The sequence below is a fragment of the Pelmatolapia mariae genome, linkage group LG15, assembly GCF_036321145.2.
Source record: "Pelmatolapia mariae isolate MD_Pm_ZW linkage group LG15, Pm_UMD_F_2, whole genome shotgun sequence".
Taxonomy (NCBI): Eukaryota; Metazoa; Chordata; class Actinopteri; order Cichliformes; family Cichlidae; genus Pelmatolapia; species Pelmatolapia mariae.
Genome location: NC_086240.1, coordinates 16,396,138 through 16,417,348, shown reverse-complemented (window position 1 = coordinate 16,417,348; position 21,211 = coordinate 16,396,138). Strand labels below are relative to the sequence as shown.

The 21,211-nt window shown below is 38.9% G+C and overlaps 1 protein-coding gene across 1 annotated transcript; it reads left to right on the top strand.

Moving 5' to 3' along the window:
* Positions 1-1,405: 1,405 nt before the first annotated feature.
* Positions 1,406-20,504, top strand: pals1b (protein associated with LIN7 1, MAGUK p55 family member b). The gene is made up of 14 exons (XM_063496264.1): positions 1,406-1,616; positions 4,408-4,889; positions 6,627-6,835; positions 9,666-9,743; positions 12,472-12,591; positions 13,436-13,597; positions 14,881-14,958; positions 15,051-15,234; positions 16,586-16,654; positions 16,738-16,809; positions 17,372-17,533; positions 17,877-18,079; positions 18,347-18,457; positions 19,525-20,504. Exons 2-14 carry the CDS (start codon positions 4,562-4,564, stop codon positions 19,699-19,701), a joined length of 1,953 nt encoding a protein of 650 aa, XP_063352334.1. The 5' UTR covers positions 1,406-1,616; positions 4,408-4,561; the 3' UTR covers positions 19,702-20,504.
* The last annotated feature ends 707 nt before the right edge of the window (positions 20,505-21,211 follow it).

Sequence of the window (21,211 nt, the reverse complement as noted above, 5' to 3'; positions counted from 1 at the left end):
TAAGTTGTTGTTTGGGCCATTTGGAAAAAGCTTATAGAAAGTAATATTCTTAGGAGGAGGAGAATAAGGCAGTCCTCCAAGTGTGATGCATTTTCCTCCCCCTTCAGTCACACACATCCTGGTGTTCTGCTTCCATAGCATTGCAATATTTGCAGCAAATTCCTACAGGACTATGTCTGTGACCAAGACTTATTTTCATCAACAGCACATGTATATCAACATTATTTTAAGAAAGTCTTAAACAGAGCCATTCCCAACTACTTTTTAAACCTTTATATTATGTTTCAACTTCAAATGATGGCCTCCCAGTCCATCACCTGGGAATAATTCTGTGTTGTGCATAATTTTATACACGCTTCCTTAAAATTCACTGTGATAGTTTGTGATCTTTTGGATGTGCTGTCATTAATTCCGTTTTATACTACTTTATACTTTGGAGGTAATTATGCCACTTTTACTTCACTAAAAATAAAGACAGGTTAATTTACAGTTAGCTTAGACTTTTAGAGCACATTTTCAAGAAATGTAGTCACAAAATAAATTATATAGCGCTTAGAACTAACTTGCCTTTTACAGGCTGCGGCATTAAAGTAACGCTCACACGCTAGTCTGCAAAGAATCATAACAATGTCATTCTGAAACTGATCACTTTTTTGAGTGGCCTTTAATTTTTAGCGCTTTATGAATGATGTTTCATATGTACTCACACTCGCTGGTCACTTTTTTTAGCTACATCTGTTCAGTTTCTTGTTTATGCAAATATCGTATTACTCAATCACATGGAAGAAACCACATTTAGGCATTTAGACGTGGTCAAGCCTGCTGAGGTTAAAACCTTGCATCAGATTGGGCAAGAAATGGAGCATTATTTGCGAGTTTCCAATAAGAATTTGGAAGAATTTAAAAATACAGTGCTCTAAAGGCTATTTTCTCAAAATGAGTGTTTTCTGAAACTATCCAGTCTTATTTCTGTTTATATTCTAAAGGGTTTCACTTTTTGTTTCATTTATAGTGTGAATTATTAAAAATAAATGCATTTCTTTCCCTATCTGTTGACATTTTGTGATCTATCATGTGATTAATAGATATTGATCTTATCTTTAATGTAAGAACAAAACGAAACAGTAATTTAGAACCTTGCTTTTCTGTCATGCAGTCTGCACATTTGCACACAAGTGAATAGTTGTATATATAAACACAGCATTTCAGCAAAGAAAACAAAAATTAACCTTATTATTGATTCCAGGACTTTTAACAGGGATTTTATGGGGCAAATTTTCACTCTTACTCACTGCGTCACTAATCGGCTTCAAGTACATGGTGCAGTTCGTCAGATTGGGGGTCATTGCGTGCCTGACAGGGAGGGGGCGCTGTGGGGCGCAAGTGTTGCCACGGAGACGACTCAAAACAACAGGCGCAGTTCCACAGCAATGGCCACAAGTGTTCCCGACTGTGCCCGGACAAAACTCACAGCAGCGGCTGAACGTGGTTCTGTGAAGACCGGGAGACACGTCTTGCTTATCCTGCTCGTACTTGTGTGAACAAATCACACGTTTTCTGAGCGACGGACAGTAAAATAATACGAAAATCTCATCCACTTCGCTCTTTTTAAAGCGGTAAGTACACTGAGTTTGTTGCGGGACAGTTACCGTTAAGCTACGCAGTTAGCGGTACCATGCTACTAAGCTAAGTTCCTTGCTATTGTTACGTTAGCGCTTAACACTGATTAAAAATCCAACTTTACACTTTTAAATTAGGACCGCTGCTTATTCTAAGCGGATGTGGTACTGCTTTGTAGAAATGTGCTGCTACTTTTTAAAAGTTGTACCAAACTACAAATTAATGTTTCAACCCAATAAGTAATATTTAGACACTGTAACTCCTTACAATTTGCCTGTTCCAGCTATCATGTCATATTTATCATATTCATATTTTCAGTGAATTATGGATACTATGAACTGAAACTCATTTATTTTGTTTTATTTCTACCTTTGTTACTAACAAGACAGTTGGTGTCTCATTGGGAGTAGAAAGTAATTACAAGTGCTTTAAGAGCATTCACTGTGCAAATTTTAAAGTTACCAATTAACTAAGAAGCATTTTTGTGTCTTTATTTGCCTTTATTAGACATTTCACAGTATCTACTGTTATGCTGGAATGGTACAAGCCCATTTCCCATGTTTACTAGTTATTATGAAATCATTGGTAAGGCCATATAAAGAGAAGACTAGCCGAGAAAAAGCATGCCAGTGTAGGTAGGGTGCTATCCGCATTTTACAGTGAGTTGTAATACCTTATCCTCGGAGCAGGCTTTAACACTTTTGTTGCAAAATTATTATGTGCACCATGTTCACTTGACAAACATTTTTCAGGACTTTTAAACTGCTCTCAGTAAGTAAATACCTCTGGAGTTGTTGTCAACATACATGACAAATATTCCAGGACTTGCTCAAAGCTAATTTCGGGGTGATAAGTTTAGCGGAGCCATAGTCTGACAGACTAGGAATTCAGGGTGATTCAAGATAACATTTCCTATTTATTTGTGTGTGGTCATGGGGTGTCCTCCTTCATGATGTTATTTTGTAAGTGTTTTATCTGTTTGGTGTTCCACTGTCACCTAAATCTTTTAGTAGGTAGGTGAGCTGATTTGAGCCATTTATCACTGTCTAATTTGGCATCAGTATTTATTTTCCCAGAAATCTTTAATCCCTTGAGCAAATATCTAACTGGAACCAGTTTTTTTTGTTTGTATTGTCTTACTTGCTTATGTTTAGGTGGGTGGGTGAGTGGGTGTGTGTGCGTGGGTGCCCATTCATGCTCAGTCTTCCACACAGGTATCCTGTCCCCTCCCAGCATCCCTCCCACTTCTGCTGTGGCCACCAAGCTAGGATGAGATCCCATGCTTAATTAAGCCCTTGGGAACAGATGGTACGCTGGCAGTCTTTGCTGTTTGTCAGCAGTACATCGCCACTCTAAACACAGCTAAATGCTTCCGTGAGGGAGGGGTTTGAGAGACAAGGCAATGGACTGCCAGCCGTAATTAGCTTTGAGAAGTAGGTAAAGGGGGGGGGGGGGGGGGGGGGAGATTGCCGTGTGGTGATGGGTGACATGAGTATATGACTTACTACAAAAGAGAGGTGGCATTCAGCAACAGTTTTTGTTTATACTTATTTTATTGTTGCATGTAAAGGTTGTCTTAACTGCAAAGCCTTTGCAATAAGGTCAGGTGAAAGCTTTCAAAATCAAGCTTTCAATCCGGAAATGTATTTAAGCCATAGCTGGTTGTATTAGCTATGCCACAATATGGTATTTACACAAACACATTATGTAAGAAATCAAGACATAGTTTTGTCTTTTCTGTCCTGTTATAAAACACTTTCACTACTCACTTATTGAAAGTTTTTTGGGGTTTTTTCTCATGAATTGACCAAAGCTTCATGTCTGCTGTACTCCCAGAATCAGATGAATGCATGTTACGTCCTTAAAAGTAAATAAAGTAGCAGTTTCATGTACATATATGTAACAGAATATTGGGCACCCATACATACAATAGAGTTGATTAAGCTTTTCAGGTGAGCAATTAGGGATAAGTGTAAACAAGCAAATGGCTGGATGGAGCTGCACTCAAGGGATTTTAATTGACTAAGGTTAAAAAGCCTTTCCTGTTAGGAGTTAGATTAGTGGTGAGACTGATGAGAGGACGTAGGAGCCGGTGCTGGCACTGATCAACAGGCGACACAAAGTCTCAGCATGACTGAAATTTTGCAATGTGAGTAATTTGAGACGTTAAAGAACTTCAACATGACAAGTCTAGGCTGCTGAAACATCACAGATTCAGTATGAGGTTTACATGCCTGAGCAAGTTTTTTAGTAAGCACTCATGAACTATTCATCGTGACAGAGTTATTCAGGTTCAGACGGCAACTTCTGAAACTGCTACTTAGTAGTAGCAGTCTAAAACAGTCCTATATGATATTCCCTGTACTGCAAAGTTAAGGTGAGAGGAAAAAGATTTGAGAAACTTAGTAGGAAATCTTTGCATATTTAGTTTGAAAATAGGTCTAATTGATAAATTAATATTAAATAGTGTGTTTAAATCATAGTTTATATTACATGATCGTAGACTATATTAATAAGGCATGCAAATGTTTCTATGGGTGTATTTTATTTTAAGTGTGAACAAATAAATGCTAAGAGCATATAGCAACAACAACAAGAAACAAATCGAGATTTTCGTTGAAACATTTATTTCTAAATTAAGTGACACTCTTTTTAATTTACAGTCTGTAAAATTATAGAAAAAGTAAATGTGCTGGCAGCAAAGATCTCAAAGATATTTTAGAATTAAGCATGTAAACACTTAGAGGAAGTGTTTTAAACCTTTGAAACTTTCTGTTTGAATTCCAGGATGACAAATTACAGAAAAAGGGAAAAGGACTACATCTTCCACTGCTTCAGTATGGCCCCTGAGTTGAGCAGTCTCAGCATCAGTCCCTCCTAACACTCCAGCAGATCTCAGGAAACACTGGAGTGCTTTGAGCGGTACACTGCTGCAGCAGGGATGATCACATCCCATATGAACGGTTATGTGCAAGAGGCCTCAGGCCTGATCAGGAGCCACAGGGAGAGGGCCGTGGACTGTCCAGGGGATGAAAGCAGCCTTGTCAAATCTCCACAGTGCAGTGCCCACATGGAGAGGATCCAGCATTACCAAGAGGAGCTGAGAAAAAGGAGGGAAGAGGACAGCAGATTGAAGCATGAAATTGACCTCAACTCTTCCCTAAGGCTCAAGAAGCTGTCGCAGAACCCTAAAGTGGGCATTGACAATCCCACCTTTGAGGGAAAGGAAAAGGCCACCAAAGACACATGTTCCCTGGATTCTGTAGTCGGTGAGTTAACAGGTGTGAAGTGAGAGATTGCAGTGAGGAAGACATGCTTGAAAGAATGGGATGTATGCATACTTAAGAAAAAAATTAGGTAAAACAGAAAGAGTCAAACTAGTGACTAAATAGTGAAAGGGTAAATTGAAAGATGTTACTAAAGATGGTTGGTTTGGTGTCAGCGATGTCCAGTTTCCACTGATTAGTTGAACCTATCCATCCATTCTCTTCCACTTATCCTTTTCAGGGTCACAGGGTACCTATCCCAGCTACCATAGGGCGAGTGATTAGCTGAACCCAGCACAAAAGTCAGCATTCCAGGAAAAAAATGTTGTTAGTAAAAGAGTGTATGGCATAATATGAACGCACCACTATGGATCAACATATTTTTTGTTTGTTTATGTTGAAAAAAGTGTCTTTGTTATATTTTCTATACAGTTTAAAGATCATTTAAAGTCATCAGTATATAGCTAAATGCACTCAGTGATCATGATTTTTGTAGTATGAGCCTTATTTTAGTGGGTAAAATACAAATTGTTAAAGTAATTTTTTTCAGCCCAGACTCTAATGTATTTATAATAACAACAACAACAGTAATAATAATAATAATGATGATAATAAAAAATTTTTTTTATCACAGCTGGACAGAAACAGTGTGATTTTCCTGGGAAGTAACTTTTACTGGGTCTTCAGGGTCTTATCTTTTTTTTTTCACAGACAGTGCCTGTGTACCTTGACCTGTCTAAGAGCTTTGCTGTGGTATAATAAAATACACACAATATTCTGTAGGATTAGTTAAAAGTTTCTATTATTTCTTTACTATATAAATACTTCAGATGATATTGGTGTCAAGCCACTTCTTAGCACGTTCAGTTATAAAATCTAATTTCAGTCAGTAGTAAATAATAATAAACATTACTCTAGACTGTAAACTATTTCATGAACGTTGTCCAAGAAAATGCGAAGTGAAAAAAAAAAGGATGCCACAAAATGTATTCTTACTATCTTCCATAGTAAATCTCCGGTGTAAACACTGCAGCAACTACTGAACTGAAACAAAGGTTGACTAAAAATAAAGACTCATAGTTAACTAGTGGCCTGGGAGCAAATTTCTGGACCTCCACAGCAAGATGTCTAATTATTGTTTTGATTTTTGCTCCCAAATGTTTTCTTATGCCATGACTCCTGAAGATTGCACTGCTAATCTTAAAATTTTCTGCCTTCTTTTTATATTTTCATTGCACTGAAAGTAAACAACTATTCATTTAGCAGAAGCATACTATGTACAGTATGCATGGTGGCTTTGCAGCAGAGGTGGCTATTACCTTTGAAAGCAGTGGAGCAAAATCAGCTCTAGTTCCACTAAAATTAAAGTAATTATGCCTCTGAAAATGATTTAAAAATGTCTAAATTTCAACATATTTTGTACATGACTTAGAAATAACATGTTTTAACAGCAACAGACAGCTTGTGTGCTACAGTACTAAAGTTGTAGATCTATCTGTGATATAGCTAGAGATTACCCTGGGCCAAATACAGAATGTGCTAGTGGAAAATTTTGATATACAGGTATAAGACTTAGAATTTAATTGCAGTAAGAAGCTATGCTGCCAGAAAAGTAAACCTAGAAGACAAACAGTGAGGAAAATTTTAAACTTAAAGGACTAAAAGCTAAAGTCCTGACTTTTCCTCGGCATTGCCTCTGTACTATTGTTCACCTGCTCACTGTCTGTGATTCTTTCTCAGAGATGGAGGAGTTGCTGCAGACTCTGAAGTGGGTGCAGCACTGCTTGACTGATGCTCAGAGCCAGCAGGATGTGGAGCTGATAATGCAGCTCCTGACCAAGGAAGACTTCAGGACTGCCTATTCAATATACAGCGCTGTGTCTCAGCAGATGAGCAGAGTCAGTCCCACCTCCCCCCTTACATCACAAGCTCAAGACCTCTGCCTGGAGGTATGTGGAATGATCATTTTCTAGTTGTTTGTTACGGCTGAAACATTGGCAATAACTAATATATTTGTAGATGAAGCTGTCCGCAGTCTTGGGTTGAGAATAATGAAGCCCTCACTTTAATTATTTGAACCACTTCACAAAACCAGTTTTGTACCTCATTAGTCCAAGGGTGGCCTCTGCAGAGGTTGCATTTTATGCATAAAGGCAAAAAGGCACTCGGGCTGCAATTCCTAATTCCTAATTCCTTGGACCCTTTCAGTTTATATTTGCTTTCAAAGCGCATATGTGGGTAAAGCAACTGAGCAAACTCAGTGAAGCGTGAAAAATCTTTGCTCGAGGTGATGATTAATTCAACAAAGCTGCCCAAAAGACAGCCATGCCAGTCTGAATAATTATGAAATGTAAATTGTCTTGCGGTTAACAAGGTGAGTCAAAACAAAAATGAGGGATATGTGAGATCCAGGCTGCGCATAAAAATTGAGTGAGCTGCCAACAAAAGAGATTCAAGAACGTTAATATGACAATTAGGTTGAAAAGTGGATGATATGACAGGGAAATAAAGGAGGAAGGTGTGAACTGTTTTTTCATATTTCAGGTTATTTGTAAATATAAAAAATAATGAGTTTTTTAACTAATTTTTTTTTTTTTTTAATTTTTGATATCTTTCATCGGGTAGTTGCTGTTTTCTATTTAAATAACAGTTTACAGTGCCTGCAGAGCTGCAGTACAGAAGGTGACAGAGAGCAACAAACCAATTCAATCTTTAGGTTTGAGTAGGTGGTAATCTGCCACACCTGAATTCCTTGTTGACAAAACACCAGCTGGTCTCTGCTGAAGCAAAGCAGCAGTAATTGATTTGTGTCCCGGCAGAACTGAGCCTCTGCACACAGTGTTCAAAATAGAGCCTGTCACACAGAACAGACCTTGTAGAAAGACTGAAATTCTGATGTGGTTTGCCATGAAACACATAGAAGCTCTGTATATCTGTGACAAGTTACACCCACAATAGGCACTTCATTAGGATTAGTGTCAACTTGTGATAGGTGTAACATGAAAGAATGTAATGGAGACTTTTCAGGACATTTAGACTCGTTCAGTGTGATGTTTAGCTGATGGCTAGATGTGTAATAGTACAACTTGTGTCAACAAAACTGACTGTGAGCTGTGTAGAGTTCATTCAAAGGCCAGCAAGCAGCACTGCAACAGAATTGCTATTCCAGTCATGACAGGAGTGGTTTGAAGATAAAGAGGCTGGGTGTGATGATCTGTTTTGCCTCACGCACACAGCACATTGTCTTCCCGTGTACAGTAAATCAGTGTGTGCACTCATCCGCCGGGCCAGCTCCCGAAGCGCTTATCAGTGCATTAAAGTTTGAGCTGCAGCATGTCTAAACTAAGTGGCTGTTCTGTGTGACACTCACTTTGACCACTGGGTAAACTAATCTCTCGGCAGCCCTTGATGCTGGCTGAGCAGTGCAGCGCACTGCGGGAAGGAGGCCAGGATCTGGGCGGCCAGAAAAAGAAACTCCAGCAGCTTATAGCAGCGTGGGCCGCGGCGCCGCACCACTAAGGGGGGGGAAGGGAAAGTGCGTCACCTTGTTAGTGAGAGCTTTGATTAGTGTAACGGATGAACTAAGCTCCAAACAAGAGAAGAAGGGGAAGAAACAGAAGGCCAAAATAATTAGCGATTATTCATTGAAGAGTCCAAAGCCATAGCCACTGCATTGTTTCATGAAATTACAACACAAGAGCCAAAGGATTAAAATGGAACAGAGAGAAAGAGAGGAAAGAAAGAAAACTGGAACATTTTTTGACAGGCTGGAAATCGACCAGAATTTTGACATGCTGCCGTTTAGATTGGGGATTTTCCAGTCCCCAGTGCTTGTTAAATTTGGTGAAACACAAAGTTCGCACATTATAAACACAGGATGAAACTTGCATTTAACAAGACTGTATGTGGAGCATACTGCATGGAATTTGAACTCCTGCTGTGAGTTACATGAGCGGTTCTAAATTAACTCTGTGTGAGGTACCTATGTTTGTGTGCACTTTGAAAGATATACTTTTTTTCCCCCCAAATGTTTGGAAATTCTTGTGTTATACATAGATCACTTCAAAAATGTTATTTGTCTTGCAGTTTTCTTGGAAAACATTTCTTCCATGCCACAGGCTTGTTACCAGAATGTGCCACTAGCATGGTTTTTATGATGTACGTGGGTTTAGGATGGGAACAGTTTAGCATCTAAACTTCATATAGATATTTACAGTATGTACGTTTTGGTACCCAGACAGCAAAACAAGTGAAGGTCACAAGGTGAAAGAGCTACATTTGTAAAATATGATACAACAAGGCAGATTCAGAAAATAATGTCCATGACAATGGTGATAAAGTCATTAGCTGAAACCTTTCATGCACATTTTACTTATATATTATTCATCATAGCGTTCTACTCCTTTGCATAAAAAGTTAGACCCCTTAGCTGTACAGTAAGGAGAAGACCATGGAACTATCAAGTGTTTGCTTTCAGATGTTAAAGTGTGAAAGAAGAACTAACCTTGTAAAGTTAGTAAATAGGATACATAATTATCCTTGAGGTCTACATTTGATATCTGTTAATTTGATAAAGGGGGATTTAACTTTCTAACTTTACTTGGATTCTTGTGACTTATTAGATGACTTAAAAGTCATCTTATAAAAGATTAAGAGGTTGATTGTCCCTATTGTGTTAAAAGTTTTTAATTAGCCATTGACAGTTTGTTCTGACTTGATGCACTGTTTATAGCTCTTGACAGAATTATTTTACTGTGGTGTGTCTCTGTTTCTCTTCAGGTACAGAAGATTCTCCAGTCCAGCCAACATAAGGAGGGTTTAGAGCTCAGAGCTCTGCTCACCAATCCTCATCTCCAGGTCAGAGATCAGCCTCCCAGCCATGACCTCTCCTTACCCGCAATTTTATTATAAGGCAGCACCATTGAGGCCAAGAAAGCCTGCAGAACCTTTTGGGCCAACTCATTTATTTAGTTAATATTCTGATAATTGCACAACTGGAAATATAATTAATGTTTTACTGGACTCTTTCCAAAAGGCTAATTGTTTTTCTTGCACCTTCCACTAGGACGTCAGAGGTCCTAGTGGAAGTATAGAATATGCCAATAAACCATAAGACTTAGCTGCCTACCAGCTCAGAGACAGTTGGACAGTTTTACATCTCTGTTGCTGTCATGTGTACTTTATTAGAAAGTGAAATAGGGCCCTTTCTCTTGAATGAAAGATATAGAGGTCAGGCTCTCCATCATTACAGCCACAGGGTTATGAAATGGGTGGAATTTACTGTTTTGATCAAGGACACTTGGCCAAGGCGGATGGTTATTAAAGACCTTAAATCCGCTATGACATATTAATTCTAAAACTGTTATTTTTAGCTGTTATTCAGGGTGGGTGTGTGTGGGTCAGTTTTTTTCAAGGTCAACTTGTTCCTCAAACAGTTTAAATTAGCCATTTGGTGTGTTGTTCATCCACCTGCTTTAATTAAATTAATTTTTTATATAGGTTATGAAAAATTAGGCTTGTTATGCTAGTTTATTTTTTACATATATTTACTGAGCACAACCATAAGTTTTAATAGAGGTGTGTAGTGTTGTTGAAGCAGTAGTGTTTTGGTGAGCTTTCCTGCAAGGAGTACAAACACTGAGCTCAAGCTTTAGCACTTTATGCTCATGTGTCCAAACACTCCCTCCTCCGGTCTGTTCAAGTTGCAGAATATACCATCACTTTCTTTGACATGTCAGTCCTGCCCATCTCCACTCCCACCTGTTTTGAGCCATCCACCACCCCAGTATCCATATGTAGTTTCCAGCGGGGTATTTACTCATCAATCATATTTGCAGGGAGTGATGAGCTCAGAAATTAGATGCCAGCCTCTAACTATGTTTTGCCACTGTAATAAATCATTTTAAACTGGAGTTGTCTCACTGAAATTAGCACTAATGATGTCAGACAAATTGAATTTGTTTAAAAAAAAAAAGAAAAAAAAAAGGACCATTCTGGCCCATGCCTACTTGTTATGAAGGGACACTTAAAATTTAAACTTAAATGTGGCAATATAAGTTTCAGGTATATGTAATTTGTAAATTGGTGAAATGCTGTATCTGTCCTTAAATTACGCATATGTAATTTTGAGCAACCTTCTTGTGAGACTGCTTAAAGAGCTTTTTTTGTCCACTGTTTGTGACATGGCTACAGTTCAACATAACGAGGTCCGACTTGTCCCTAACCCGTTTAGTAGTGACCTTACAGTACACTGCCAAAGGCTGCTGCTGGCCTAGCTGACCAACTGGACAATTAAGATGCTCCTCTCTCGTGTGCTGCTTTTTGCGTCTTTACAGAAACATTAGCATTGCAGTAGACAAAGGCCACTCGCACAGCTCTGTTTTAAAAGAAAAACAAAAATAAAAAAGCATTACACACTTCATTTTGGGTAACCCCTGCAGCATTACATTGGGAGTTTTGTTTTAAAAAAATTGGGGTGTCAACATGAAAAGAACAAAAGAAACTGCATTTATTTGATGCTGCATGACACTCTGCCTTTGTCAGTTTAGACTTCAGTGACTCCTCTGTAGGAAAAAATGAAGTCATATTATCAGGCTGTCATCGTCTATTAGCGAGGCACTAAGGTGAGAAAAGACCCCAGGTGCATGACTTGGCTATGATTTTTATGGTTGAGGGTCTTGACAGGGGAGCGCCACGGGGTCTGATGTTTGACCCAGATGACCGTGTGAAGCATCGCAATCTCCCACCCCCGATGCCGGTTAACCCCTCCACTGAGTTGGAACCGTGTAGCCGGCGGGGGCAGAGTGATGAGATGTGAGCCTGCCTTGTGGCACAGAAATTGGAACAGATTATGCTGGTTTCTCTGCAGGGAGCAGAGGCTCACATGAGTCACCCTGTAGTACAGGTAAACAGCTTCATGTGAAAAACTAATAGAGACATGTGAGAGAGGAGCAGGGCCCCCTCAAGTCCCCTTGTCTCCCTCTCATTGTTTTCTGGGACACCGTTTCCTCGGGAGCAGTCCAGCCAAAGGTGTTTGATGATTGATGGCCGTGCATTTTGACTCCTAAATGCAGGGGAGAGTAAGACGGATTGCGTGTATGCCAAAGCTTAGCCCGGCCTCTGCTCTCTCAGGTCCCCTCTGCTGCAGGATAGAGAAACTAATTTGGACCGACGGTTATTAATCGTGGGGTACAGAGCGCTTGTCACATTAAATGAAGTGAAGGAGCAATATCTGTATTATTTCTGGCTTAGAGGTGGGTTTGCTGACTGGTCTTGTTAAAAAAGATTGGGTGGAGGGATGCTTCTGCTTGCAGGTGCATGTCAAAGGGGTCTGGAAACTTGTTTGGTATCACTTCGTCTTTCATCATTTTACATTAAAAATCACAGCCGTGAAGAATTTGATTAAAACCATATAAGATTTATGATCATTTTATTTCCCATGTCAACTGCTATAGAACGCAGCATCCTTCGTTTCTTCTCAAATCCTCATTTATTCCTTTCACACTTTATTTTTGTTCATTACATGTTTGTATATTTCTGCATGATCATACTCTTTCTCTACAATATATGTGTGTTTGCATTGCAGGCACTGATGCAGGCCCATGACAGCGTGGCAGTGCAGGAAATGGCAGAGGAAAGTGTGACCCAGTACCTCGGAGAGACGGTTAAATTAGTGCGGCTGGAGAAGGCCAGAGACACTCCACTGGTGAGATGTCATCTATTTTTTTTGTTTGTATCTGCAAAGAAAGAATGAGAAACATGGTAACAAGGATAGTCAATCATAATTTATTGCAACTCAACCCATAAAAATTAACATAAAGTCATAAAATGCCTCACCTGATTTCATTTTTGCTAGTGTTCCTTCAAGATTATCTCCTCATATGTCTCTGCACTGCTTCTTACTTTGAGTTCACTGTCTGAAAGTCTCATTTTGACCAGTTGCACGTGTGCATCTGCGATTTCACCATGGATTGTAAACTGCTTACTTTCAGTAGTGTACATCAGCTTCTCTGTCAACCTGACCCTACTTCATCAGTAGAGAAGAGAACAGATACCAGACAGTAGTTTTCAGTTGAGCCTACAATACCACTCCCAAAGGTGGCTCATCATGTTAGGAATGCAAGCAAGGTATACTAATCCTTTTAATATTAAATGTAGAGTTGGACTATAACATCCTTTGGCCTCTGAGGGAGAATAGTTAGCAGAAATTACTTAAGCCATGTCTTCATGCACCAGTACATAGTCATCATTAACTACCTGCCCTAGCTCCCACATATGGTTCTCTTTGACTCTGGTTTCCCGTGAAATGAGGATGGAATTAGAAGGGTTGTTGCATTCAAACTGTGGAGGAGAATGAGTGCCTGTTAGCCTGAGTGTCACATATCCAATGGGAAAGAATTGGAAATGACAGTGGTGGTCGCATTTCTTTGTATTCACACCCGTTTCTCTCCTTGTGTCTTCAGACTTCTGTCTTTGCTCAGTGTAAGGTCTTTTTCTTGTTATGCCATCTGTACAAACTTTGTATGTGTTTGTCTGTGCGTGGTCATCAGGGTGCAACAGTACGTAATGACATGGACAGTGTGGTGGTGAGCCGTGTTGTAAAGGGCGGAGCAGCAGAGCGAAGTGGCCTCCTCAGTGAAGGAGATGAGATCCTGGAGATCAACGGGATTTCTATTCGTGGGAAACACGTCAATGAAGTCCACGACTTGCTGGTAATTTTAAGTGCTCTTTTATTTTTCACAGCAGTTTGTTTTGTTTTGTTTTGTTTTAATAATGGCACAAAGTATTTCAATACGGTGACATGAAAAACTATTTGTCCCATTTCTGATTTCTTTTTTTTGAATATTTGTCCCCCATAAATGTTAAATTAATCTTAAACGTCAGCTCATCAAACAGATTTTAAGATCAAAGATGGATAAAAGTTAATCCAAGTAAGGATTACTAAGTGTGGCTGAATTAAAATAATTCTGCAAAGAAGAAAAGGCAGAAATTCCTTCACGGCAATGTGACTTATTGCCAGCTATTGATTACAGTTCTTGCTGCCAAGGGTGCTGCAACCAGTTATTAAGTGGGGAGATTTTATTTCCCTTAATAAATTAAAAAATCATTTAAAAACTGCAGTTTGTATTTCTTCAGGTTATCTTTGACTACTATTAACCCTTTAAAGCCAAGCGGATCATATTTGATACATGTGTTTTTGTGAGTTTTTGAGACTTCTACATCATCAGTGTGACTTTTTTTTTTACCCCCAAAAGATGATAGAAATTGCATGACACACTTTTAATGACTAAATTGCGAAAATATTATTTATGTAGCAAATGTTCTTCAAATTAAAACTCATATATGCAGATTAAAATTTGATATATTTTTATATATTTTGTCTAAAGGTTCAACAAACACTCCATTATCAAAAAATTAAAGATTTCTGACAGGTCTCTCATGATTCAGGTTTTAAAGGGTTAAAATTTGTTTGATGATCTGAAACATGTAAGTGTGACAAATATGCAAAAAAAAAAACCCTAAGAAATCAAGAAGGGGACAAATACTTTTTCACAGGTACATGGAAACCTGGCCATGTTGTAATGAACATTCAGATTGCTGCTACCTGGACACTTTGTTTGTAACTTTAATGTCACAAAGGGCATCGGGATATATATATAAAACAGGTATCTTACTTGAGATGCTGGTTGCAGTAGGTTTCACTCACAGAGAATATAATTTTTAGAAATATTTTTATTATCAAAAAAGAATCATTTTTTTAAAGAGTTTTAACATATAATTCTTATTAATAGATAAAATAATGTTACTGCTAAAAAAATGTTGTTTAGGCAAATTGAATTTCAAGCTGTCATTTAAAAAAGATATGCAAATAATAGTTGTTTGAACTAAGTGCGCTCTCAGAATATAAAATCCATCTCCTAAATTACAAGTAAATGAATAATGTTTCTTCATATTCCTGTCGTGTTCAATTTTTTGCAATTCATGTTTTCCACAGCAACAAATGCATGGCGCTCTGACCTTCCTCCTCATCCCCAGCTCTCAGATTAAACCTGCCCCGCACAGACAGACTGTGGTAAGTATCTTACGGTATATGGCCGTGTGTGCGTGAGATGGGCTGTCTGCATGCGTGCAAGAGTCCTTCACAATGTAAAACCCTGTCCTCAGATGCACGTACGAGCATACTTTGACTACGACCCGTCTGATGACCCCTTCGTGCCGTGTCGAGAGCTGGGCCTGTCCTTCCAGAAGGGAGATATACTCCATGTCATCAGCCAGGATGACCCCAACTGGTGGCAAGCCTACAGGGATGGAGATGAGGAAAACCAGCCCCTGGCTGGACTCATTCCAGGTAGAAGTCAGACCAGAGCTGAATGTCATTATGAAGTTTATTGCTTAACAAGGACAGATAATAACTGCAAAGACATAATGCTGCATAATATTTACAAATACCTATAGTTGTGATGTCATACACACAGCATGGAGTAATAAAAGACATAAAAGACATATAACTATATTTAAAAAAACACATCGTATTATATTTTAAAATATACATGCTGTTTTTTAATACCTTTTGCAATGGCTGCCCCTCCCTGAGCCTGGTCCTGTTGGGGGTTTCTTCCTGTTAAGAGGGGGTTTTTTCTTTCCACCATCGCAAAGTGCTTACTCATAGAGAACGTTTAATTGTTGGGGTTTTCTCCAGAATACTGTAGGGTCTTTGCCTTACAGTATAAAGCACACTGAAGCTTTGTTGTTGTTGTACTTTGGCACTATATAAATAAAACTTAATTGAATTGTATTTATTTTTGTGGTCGGGTTAAACGGTCGGTCAGTAAGCACAAACAAAATGCTACGTGGAAATGTGTACATTAAGATATGAAATTATATAACTTGGGTAGATTTGTTGATTATTAATCATTACTAGATGTACTGAGTATCATCTATAATGGAAAAGCAACACAAAAAACCGGAGCCCGTATATGAATATATGCAAAGCGAATACTATTTGTGGGGTTACACGCTTAAAATTGGCAGAAAGAATAACTGTGACACTGCCGGTAGCGTACACACATAATTAATTCACATCGTAGTAACAACTTCTTCTTCTTTTTTCTTTTTTGCAAGAGCTTATTAATTCCAAAATGGCAGATTTCTGAGAGATGATACATGAAATGAAATCTTTAATAATTAATGCATGGGCTACATAGGAGAGCTTCTTATAAAATAATGATAAGCCAGTAATGTGCTCGACCCCTTCTAGTAACTGGAAACCCAGTCTCAGAAGAGTACTTGAAAGTGACTAATGGCTAATCTGGCACTACTACCCTGGCAGGAATCAGCATCCATCTGGCACGTCAAGCAGATTAAAGCAAACACCTGAGAATTATTTGTGATTACTTTCTGACCTAGGCCTTGTTGTGGTGGGACAAAAGAGAGGGTTAAGCACTGGAAATGGAAAGTGGGCCATATTTTTGTCTCCCCCTCTTTAGGTAGAGAAAGAAAAACAATAGTAGGCTTGCAAAAGTTTAGGATTTGTAATATTGGTGGTTTCTGGCCACTTAGTAATCGTCCAGTCTAGGCACAAATAATGTTCCAGTATAATATACATTTTTTTAAAGGGTTTTAAAGTACAATACAGTAATGTCTGTATTTATATAAATTACTAATAACTGTCTGCACGTTCTGTCTTTTTTTTTTTTTAGGTAAGAGCTTCCAGCAACAGAGAGAGACCTTAAAGAAAACTCTAACAGACAAAAGTCGAGAGCAGCAAGGTAAGAAGAAGTTGACGTGCTCAGCGTGTTTTAACAGTCTTGTGATAATTTGCCTTTTAAAGCAAATTTCTTTGTAATAACAGGGAAGAATTGGTACCCAAAGAAGAGTAAGAAACAGAGGAAGAAGATCACGTCACAGTCCAGCAAAAGTACAGGTAAGGCTTTCTTCTCTTGTGTCGCTCTTCAGTGGTTTGAGTAATAATCCCATTTAAAAGTGGGCTCTGGTTACAGTCTTAACCCAGTGTCGCTCTGTCTTTATCACACGTGAAAGACCACTTCCACACCAGAGCTGACACGTCTCGTCTTTCTCACTTCAGCTTGATCAGACTTGGTGTGTCTCCGGTCAGATTAGTCCTACCCTCACAGACAGGATCAGAGGGAGCACGAACAGGCGACCAGCAGGTGCCTAAATGGCTTGGAGGAACCTGTGCTGTGATTGGCTCACACATAGAAACACAAATATTCACTAAGTGGCACACATACTGTTCTAATGAACCTGATCCACGGCTAAAAGTGGCAGACTCTGAGCCATGAGGGTCAGATATGAAGCACTGTGGAAAAAAAAACTTTACTCAAACACTTTAAATGTATTGATCTCTTAATCCCATGCATCTTTCTATCCTCCACAAAGAGGTCACAGGTCAGCCCAAGAGCTAAAAGTAATTTGGTATTTAGGTTAGGAATGTTTCAATAACCCCTCCCACACCGTCTCCTCAGACTACGATGACATCCTGACCTATGAGGAGATGTCGCTCTATCACCAGCCTGCCAACCGCAAACGCCCCATAGCTCTGATCGGCCCAACAAACAGCGGTCACGATGAGCTGCGCCGGAGGCTTCTTTCCATCGAACCCGAGAAGTTTGCCGTCGCTGTTCCACGTAAGTCTCCGCTTGGTCAAAGCAACAGAGCCCAGAGCGAGGCGACGTGAAATGTTAATCACAGACCTCAGATGATGAGCGGAACGTGTTTCTGGTGTTCAGTAAAGAAGTGAAACCATTTAACTTATCACATAATGCACAACTGTTTGTCACACAGATAAATTAAAAAAAAAAAAAAAAAAAAAAATATATATATATATATATATATATATATATATATATATATATATATATATATATATATATATATATATATATATATATATATATATATATATATATATAGACAACTTAAAGCTCAGAAAATGTAAAACAGTTATATCTGTCCTTCTTGACGGCTCAGATACAACCAGGAGCCCGAGGATACATGAGCGGAATGGGCGCGAGTACCATTTTGTAACTCGTTCTGCCTTTGAAGCCGACTTGGCGACGGGAAAGTTCATCGAATCGGGGGAGTACGAGAAGAACTTGTACGGCACCAGCACAGACTCCGTCCGACACGTCATCAACTCTGGACGCATCTGTCTGCTCTGCCTGCACACAAGGGTAAGAGACCTCGTTACTGTCCAGACACTAACATGTTAATTACAAAGCCCGTTGGATCCTCCCTCATCTGTGATCTTAACCACTGTGGCCCTGCCAGAACATAATGACCCCTTTCCATTTCCTCAACATAAGTCTTAATCCTGTCTAAGCCTGATCAAAGCTGAAATAACACATTTGAAGACACCATATTTAATCTGTTTTTTTTTCCTTGTGTTGCTCTTTCCATTCATTTTGTTTCTTTGTGCCTTGATTTTTTTCTTCTGTCAGTCACTGCGAGTCCTGAGATCCTCCAACCTTAAGCCATATGTGATCTTCATAGCTCCTCCTTCTCAGGAGCGACTACGCACCCTGCTGGCCACAGAGGGGAAAACACCAAAGGTAAACGCTGACCAGCTCAGAAAAGAAAACCGTTCAGGCAGAGCAGGGAACGACCATTATTTACTCACATATATTGCATAAAAACTGGTCTCTAACTCACAGAATCGCCATGAGATAGTAAAACTAGAGGTAAGATGCACACAAACCAAACAAAAGTGAAATTGTGTGTAAACACAAAGGCAGAAATGGACATTGTTTCATCAGTCATGGAGAGCAGTACATAGTCCTGTTTATAAATTGCATACACTGTTAGCTCAATTCCCAATCCCAGCTTTAGTCATGAATTAATCTGGGTAATTTTGCTTGTGAAAAAAGACTCTTTAGACCATAAACTCTTAGACAAAATTGTGACTAAAGAAGTAGAGAGAAGGAAAGGTGTTTGGTTTAATGGTCTTAGAAACAACCAAGCTCACACAAACGCTTTGTGACTGTTTGTCTGTGAAAAGCGCTTAATTAATAAATAAATTTTACTCACTTTACTAAATAAAATGACATCATGACATCAACGGCTTTTCAAAAGTCTGTCAGCACAGCACCGGTCTTTGAAGTAGTGCCGGCCAAGATGATGATATAAAAATAAAAATAAAAAATGGATCAAAAAACAAAAACAAGATCTCATCCTTTTCATTTATGTGTTAACTTATAGAGAGAAAAGAATTTATAGCATCACCTGAAGAGAAATCAAATCAGTTTTATTCTTTTATGAAGAACAAAAGGTGATTCCATAATAAAAAATGCCTTTTTTAAAATTATTTTACATTTTATCACACTATTTTTGACTTGAACTTCATAACAGACTTACTCTTAAAAAAGAAAATGTGTGTACACATGGTGTGAAGTACACATGACACATTCTTATAGATCGCAGTTAATATGTGGGGAAAAGTCCCAGGCACGTTTTTATGTGTGTACACTGTTGTTTAAATGTATTGGATCCAAATTTAGATATAAAAATCAGTAAATAAACATTATCTCTGTTCATGAAGACTGCTATTGAGAATGAAAACACGTAATAATAAGAGTCACTACTGCAGTTTCTTGAACTGATGTCCATGTCCTGTGCACAGCCGGAGATGCTGAAGGAGGTCATTGAAAAGGCCCGCGAGATGGAGCAAAATTTCGGCCACTACTTTGATGCGACCATCTTGAACATGGATCCAGACCAGGCTTTCCACGAGCTGCGCAGGCTGATAGATAAACTGGACACTGAGCCCCAGTGGGTGCCCACGTCCTGGCTGTGTTAGAGGTCACTGTGTCCCAGCACCATGAGTCGAAGGAGGTAAACAGAAGACTGGAGAGTGAAAAACGAACCAAGGACGGTTGGTAAACTGTCACTGGAATTTGACTTGCACATTTTCCTCGTTTGTAGAGGAGGTGATCGTTACAGGGATGGACTCAATTTTAATCTTTGATTTTGTTGTCGGTGTGTGTGTGTCTGTTGGTGATTTTTGTTTCTCTGTTGATCTCAGTTTTATGCAAAGTCATTTATCAACAAAATAGAACCATTTCTATTCTATGCTTAATAGTTATTTATAATTGTACATACATATTTTCTAGACCAAAGGATCAAGTGTTTTACTGTTACAGTTTGTATGTGGGAGAGTCTTTATGTGTTGGTTTTTAATTGACTCCCTAATGAAGCAGCAGATCAGAAACTCTTTAGGTACCAAACAGAAGAGAAGCATCAGTGCTTTTTGCAGGGCACCGTCTTCCACTCAGAAGTGCAGGAGAGAGATCTGCTGTAATCTGCACAGCTTGGAGGTACTTCCATTGTCAGTATTTTATTTTGTGTCTCATTTTATGATTTTACGCTGTGATAACAAACCACTGTAGCTGGTTGTCGTTACAAACAGTAATGCTGCTAAGTACTGCCGAGTGTCTGGTTTTATTTTTTTTTTGTTTTTCTATCAGTATTGATAAGAGCTGTTATCAGTTAGTGTGATTCCAACAAATACTGTATTGATTCTTTGCAGTTCATTTGCAAATTCATAGGCACAATTTTGTGCTCATGAATTGTTAATAAAATAAAACACATGTGAACAAGTCACATATTTTGTCTGGCTTTTATATCAAAGAGAAGGTTTTCTTTTTATCTTTTCTGTAGTTCTGAGTTTTCATTTCAGTTCAGATTCCAGGTTTGGTGGTTTGAGTTTAGCTTTTAATGTTTGAGAATTTTTAGTTTTTGTTTTCAGTGTTAGTTTTATTTTTTATATGATTATATTTGGGTATTTGTCAGGACAAGATTTTTCAGAAGTTCAGAAAATATACATTGAGCAGCCACCTTGTTAGATACACTTGTACCTGGTTTGAATGAATGGTCTAAACCAGCGATCCTCAACCTTTTTGTGCCATAGACCGGTTTATGTCTGACAATATTTTCACGGACTGGCCTTTAAGGTGTGGTGGATAAATACAACAAAATAAAACCAGTACCAGAAAAAGAAGATTTAGTCCTAACACATGGGAAAAGACCCAGGGAAACCGAGTTAACGATAAAAACCCTGAAAACCATAAATTTCACACCCGAGCCTCAACTCTCGCGGCCTGATACCGGTTACTGGTCTGTGGCCCTGGGGTTGGGGACCACTGGTCTAAACCAATAGCTACTTGTCAGGGCCAAGGTATGCAGAAGAGCATCTCCGAATGCACAATATATTGAACCTTGAAGCAGCTGGGTGACAGCAGTAGACTATATAACCGGCTGCAGCTAAGAACAGGAAGCAATAACCATGTCCATCAAAGCCATCAGGCACG